Source organism: Primulina huaijiensis, chromosome 1 (genome assembly GCF_012295235.1).
Source record: "Primulina huaijiensis isolate GDHJ02 chromosome 1, ASM1229523v2, whole genome shotgun sequence".
NCBI classification, from domain to species: Eukaryota; Viridiplantae; Streptophyta; class Magnoliopsida; order Lamiales; family Gesneriaceae; genus Primulina; species Primulina huaijiensis.
Genome location: NC_133306.1, coordinates 20071159 through 20077872, shown reverse-complemented (window position 1 = coordinate 20077872; position 6714 = coordinate 20071159). Strand labels below are relative to the sequence as shown.

The 6714-nt window shown below is 32.5% G+C and overlaps 1 protein-coding gene across 1 annotated transcript; it reads left to right on the top strand.

Annotated features, from left to right (window-relative positions):
* The first annotated feature begins 1706 nt into the window (after positions 1–1706).
* Positions 1707–4313, top strand: LOC140982998 (nuclear intron maturase 3, mitochondrial-like). The gene has a single exon (XM_073449845.1). The coding sequence runs from the start codon at positions 1752–1754 to the stop codon at positions 4053–4055; it is 2304 nt and encodes a 767-aa protein (XP_073305946.1). The 5' UTR covers positions 1707–1751; the 3' UTR covers positions 4056–4313.
* The last annotated feature ends 2401 nt before the right edge of the window (positions 4314–6714 follow it).

Sequence of the window (6714 nt, the reverse complement as noted above, 5' to 3'; positions counted from 1 at the left end):
ATGGTCTTCTTGGTCGACCAAACTCCATTCTTGGTCGACCAAGAAGGAATTCTTCTTGATCGACCAAGTTGAGGAAAAAAAATTCTTCTTCAACGACAGACTTAATTTTCGGCGAGGTTAATTTTGGTAGATGGCTAGACGAAGAAAACAATGAATGGGGTTTGATGGAAATGGAGAAAAATTACCGTGTTTTTTCTTCAAAAGGAGACGACTTGATCTTCAAATACAGAAGAATCGGGCCATAGATATAGATCTAGATATGAAGAATGAGGTACAACAGATTGTCAACTTCTCTTTAATGTAGTGCGTCAGCCGTTGATGTGGTAGATGAGGTTTTTACACTATTTAATTAATGTAATGCGGCAGCCGTTGATGTGGTAGATGAGGTTTTTACATTTGGACAGCTGGTAACCCAAATTTCCCGGGAATGAAGAGGAAGAACTGGGTCGACTGAGAAGAAAGAGAAAAAACGACAAGAGAACAATGAATTTATTAAGTTGACAGTTCAATTAAGGTTTAATATAATAATTAAGAGTCAACTCCTTCTTTTTTTTAGAAAAAAAAAATCAAAATCCTTCTTTTTTAAATTTTTTATGTATTAATCCAATTTTTTTAATTGTACCTGAAATGGTTAGTCCCACTTCAAGACCCGTGTATAAATGGCGATAGGAAAGGAAACGTTGAATAGAATATTTATATATCGAAAGATTTCCTGAACGGAGCAGGTGGGGACGAGCAACAATATCCTGAAGTCATCTGGGAAGGACAATTTTCGTAAATGCGTTAAAATGCGTGATTTTTGAATGGGAAGAACTATAGATATGGTGAACATAATTTTGCTGTGACTGATGTTGGAAACATAAGTAAATACTTGTCTGAGTCCAGCTCTTTTACCGAATATCTACTTGTTTATATGCCAAATTTATGGTTCTTCCTGTAAAGATTTTTCTTGCAATTTTTCCCTGAATCACCAGTTTTCACCAAATTCATAGAAATAAAACCATGAATACTGTGATTTTCCTTGCTTGAAGCTCCCAACAATAGACTCTGCCATATGAATATCGTGTTTAAACGTTACAGTTATATTCTTTGGAAAAGTATTTATAAAATATTTTTATGAAAATGTTTTAAAATTGTTTTAAGAACAAATATGTGTTTTGACAATTATTTTATAAAAAATATTTTTATAATTAAATAATAACAATTTTTTTTTTAATTTCTATTACCATTTTCATTTATAAAAATATCAAAAAAGATATCTTAATTGTTTTTTAAAATAATACTTTGAGAACACTTTTAAAAATTATTTTTCAAAAATGTTTTACAAAAATATTATCCAACACATATTATGAGTTTTTTCACTTATAAAATGCTAAAAAAAATTTTAAACTTATCTAAACATGACCTTAATATTTTCAAAATTATATGATACAACTTATATTTTCACGTCAACAAATTTTGCGTAAAAAAAATAGTAAGGAGAGGGCAAAATAGAATTTTGTCGGTTTTGTTTTGAAATTTTTATTATATTTTTGGAAAATTTTAACATTTAATAAAAGAATTACTTTGGAGATGGTGTAATGTACACGTATTATGCACAAGTTTTTTTAAAAAGAAAAATCGACAAAATATTAAATTTAAGAATATTTAGATAAATAATAATAATAATAATTTATTTATTTGGAAAATAAACCTCGAATATGAGGTGACATTTCAAAGCAACGGAGTCCGAGTTTAGACGGGCCAATATAATGCTCTTGAGCCTCCTCCGAAAGTCCAAATCCGCCACCGTCACCACCGCAAACTTCCACCTCTCCTCCACCCTTCGCCGCCAACAGCCCCACTTCTCCACCGAAACTCATTCTCTCTCAAAGCAAGCGCTTGAATCCCTAGTACTCTCCCGCTATCGTCACGGCAAATTCCACGGCCTCCTCTCTGACGTCGTCGCTGCACCCACTCTCCTCCTCACCGCCTGCCAGAACCTCAAAAAGCATACCCCAGAGACTCCTCCGCCGCCACTCACTATTGATTCAGTTTCCACCCACTTCTTCTCCCTCCAAGAATTGTCCTTTCAGCTATGTCAAAATTCATTTGACGTTGAATCTTGCTGCATTCCTGTTTCTCAACGAGGGAAGAGAGGTACACCCCTTGTGCTACCCAACTTGAAGCTTAAAGTTGTGATTGAAGCTATTAGGATTGTGCTTGAAGTTATTTATGATGACAGGTTTGCTACCTTTTGTTATGGTGGGCGAGCAAACTTGGGCCGCCACACCGCGATTCGGTATTTAAAGAATTCGGTGGAGAATCCTAGTTGGTGGTTTAGTGTTAAACTTGATCGTGAATTATTCAGTTCTAGCCATATTGATAAATTGTGTTTGATGCTGGGGGACAAAATTGAAGATAATGCATTTCTTGATTTGATAAGAAGGTTATTTGAGTGTAAGATAGTCAACATTGAATTGGGTGGGGTTTGTTTAGGCAGGGGGCTGCCTCAAGAATCTGCCTTGAGTTCGATTTTGATCAATGTTTACTTTAATGGGTTTGATAAGGAAGTTCAAGAATTACGGTTAAGGACGAATAAAGAGAATCCTAAGTTCATGGAAATTGGTCTTGTCTCAGCTGAAAGAGATTCAGACCATGTTTTTTATAAGCCATTGAAGATTCATGCAGTCCGATTCTTGGATGAGATATTGATTGTTACTTCAGGAACAAAGATCATGACGTTAGAATTGAAAAATAAAGTTGTAAAGTTTTTAGAACATGATTTGGATTTGAGAGTGGATGGACTTTCAACTGTCATTCATAGTGCGGTCGATGAGAAGATAGACTTCATGGGAATGGAGCTTCAGGCAGTTGCACCTTCAGTGCTCCGTCCTCCTAAGACAGAGAAAGCTATCAGGGCACGAAAAAAGTATCTTAGGCAAAAAGAAGTCCGGCTTTTGGAGTTGAAAAATGCAAAAGAGAGAAATAGGAAGAAGTTAGGATTGAAATTATTGAAGCATGTGTTCAGGAAGTTGAAACAAGACAGTGAATTCGAATTTGGGTTTCAGATTGAGAATGAGGTGAGACAAATTTTTCGCACTTGGGGGGAGGAAGTGGTTCAAGAGTTTCTTGGCTCCGTGGATGAACGAGCTGAATGGCACCGGAATTTGTCTGCTGGTGATTTTCTCTCTTTGGAAAGGATTCGAAATTCTCTTCCACATGATCTTGTTGATGCATATGACAACTTCCAACATCAAGTTGATAAGTATTTGAAACCGATGAAGGCGAAGAAGATGTTGGAGGAAAAATTGAAAAGAGCAGAAGAGGAAGATGAACAGAAATATGCCCAAAGAACCATTGAGGATTTGACAAGACGGTGCATCAAAGTCGATGCACCCATGGAACTCATCCGGAAAGCAGTCAGGATGGTTGGATTCACCAATAGCATGGGTCGTCCTAGGCCTCTAACTTGGCTTATGGTTCTTGAAGATATTGACATAATCAAATGGTATGCCGGGGTGGGAAGAAGATGGCTTGATTTCTATTGCTGCTGCCACAACTTCCGAGCAGTGAAAATCATCGTAACTTATCATCTTAGATTCTCTTGTATCTTGACTTTAGCAGAAAAACACGAAGCCACCAAGCGCGAGACAATTAAGCATTTCACTAAGGATTTAAAAGTTTCAAACAATATTAATGGAGTTGAAGACGTGCACTTTCCTTCTGAAAAGGAGATCAAGATGATGGGAGATAGGAATCTCTCAGAACCGATTCCCGTGGATGGGGCGTTGGATTTGGTTTTGATCAGATTAGCCTCTGATGAACCTTCTCACCGCTGTATCGCTCACTTCTGTGACAGAAGTGATACAACCGTTTACAGGATTCAGTTACAGCTGAACGGCCTCGAAAAAAACCTCATCAATAAGAGTATACAAGGTTGTCTGATGGGCTCGATTCATGAGAGTTTACATAGAAAGTGTGCTCCCTTGTGTCGTTTCCATGTAAGCGAAGTATACATGGGGAGATTGACTCTTCAAGACATCGATTGCACCGCTCTTTTGGACTTCGACTGATCGAGCGTCTTGTACCGGTCTCCATTACCGTAGTTTGGAAAGAAAATGGTCGTGGTTTTCTCATTAAAACTTGTTATTCTTTTATATATCCGTTTGATTGTTTTAGATTAGATCAGTGGATGCAGAAATATGATTTCGCTTCCTCAAACTTGCTAGTGTCTATTAGTGCTAAAAATCCTGGCTTAGCCAAATATTGCTTTGTATAACACAGCATGAATTGGGCCTTGTGGAAATACAATTTGGGCTCGACTCAGGTCAGAACAAGTCCAGTGGGCTCATTCATCTGGACTCGAAAACACCAAAACAAAAACAGGACTAAAATTTTAAAGTTTTAATTTTTATAAGTACTTTAAAAATATTTTGAGTGTTTTATAAGTGAAAAAATTAAAATATATGTGTTGGATGATATTTTTGAATGAAAATGTTTTTAAAATATAGTTTTTAAATAACAATTGAGATATGTTTTTTTTTTATATTTTTGAGATTAAAAAATAGGGTTAAATGAGAATTAAAATATTTTCAAAGAATAATTTTTCAAACATCTTTTTAATTATTTTAACTATAAAATAGTTAATTTAAATAGTTGTCCAAATAATAACTCTATAAACTTTTTTACATAAAAGTATTTTTTAGAAAAAATATTTTATAAATACTTATCTAAACGAGCCGTAAGATTCATAATGCTTCCTTATGTCTATATCTTTTTCAAAAATAGTTTCTCTTTGAAAACATAAATTAGCATGTTCACTTTTTTTAAAAAAAAGAAAATCTTTAATCAGCATCATATATTAATTATTTTATTTTATCATTGTATTATAGTTTAACTCAAAAAATTTTAAATATCCAAGAAGGATAATAACAAAATATACATCACAATTTCCCAAATTAATTTCTAAAAAGTGTTCTTAAAAAATTATCCAAAATAGAACCAAACATATCTTAAAATCTTAATGTGTCATTTATTCACCCAATAATACAAAATAATCAATTTTTCATATAAATATAATGTAAATCAACTTTGATTCACGTCAAATTAAATTTAGAGCGAGACTCAAATCTTGAATAAATCTAGTACTTGTTTTATGAGGTGGGCATTCATTAAATGGAGCAACATTGATTGATGGGTATGTTGTAATAATAATAATTATAATATTATTATATTATTAATATTATTAATTAATTAATATTTATATTATATGTTAAAAAAGAAATACGAAAGGTATTTAAAAACTAATTAAAGATGACAAGACTAGACAACCCCACGCTTGTCGGGGCTAAGGGACCCTTCATCCTTCTTTCACTCATTTATAGTATCTGGTTAGTTTTAATTCATTTGTCCTCTTCTCCCCTTACATTTTTATATTAAATATTATTTTTATTTTTTGTGTATTTATAAAAAAACTTTTGTTTAATAAAAAAAATTGTTTAGGTTTTTATTTAATTACTTGCATTAACAAGTTTTATAGGCGAAGATTATGAACAAATTAACTTAATCACAACTCAATACCTAAAAATATTAATGTAAATTTTGAAGTTCTATTACAATTATATGACTCGCTAGATCTATAATATATAACGTGTGTGTCGGTGATAATTATTATATAAAAAAAATTTATATAATATTATTTGATTATATAAATTTGAATTTACGCTAGCCACGGCTAAACAATTCTGGCATCTATCATTTTCGTATATCCAGTTCATATCTTTTTATAGTCAATTTGATTAATGAGAAAATGACTTGAATGAAAATTAATACATATAATTCTATATTATATATCATAAAGAATGAGCATATTAGTTATTTTTTATACACAAAAACTCATATAAAACATTCTCACAGGTCAATTTTGTGAAAACGATATTTTATATAGATCATCTATGAAAAAATATTACTTTTTATGTCAAATATATTAATTTTTTCTTGTGAATATGAGTCTCACGAATAAAGATATGTGAAACCGTATTATGAAACACACTCTTTTTTATATGACCACTTTGNACAGTTTTGATATCCTGCACACCTACCGTGCACACCTATGTGAGCACTGATGAGGTGTCACTCACCCATTGGATGTGATGAAATATAGAAAAACTGCGCATCCAATGGATGAGTGACACCTCATCGGTGCTCACATAGGTGTGCACGGTAGGTGTGCAGGATATCAAAACTATATATATATATATATATATAATTTGGACATATACGATAGAAGATAATAATATTATATGCTTGGCAAACCGGAAATTTTGGGTGTCTCTTTGACTCTACTTCTTCGCACATGGATTATTAATTAATCTCATTAAATAGAATCATGAAAAATCTAAATAAATAAATATGGTTAATTACCCAAAAATAAAATATAAATTATTATTATTATTATTATTATTATAGAAAATAAAAGGGTAGCATTGTTTCATGGCATGCAGCAGATCTTTTGAACTGTACGTAGCTTCTGAGAGCAGTAACTTCAGTCAGTTGTTTATTCAGATAAGAAAGATGGATCGGATCAGTCACAATAAAAAGAGAGGCAAAAAGAATTAGCCAAATACTGATGGGTAGAATGAAGTGACATCAGAATCGTAATTTCGTTTTTTTTTAACTTTATTTCAAATATTTTGGATTTCTTGATTTTTTTATTTCAAATATGTAATAAAT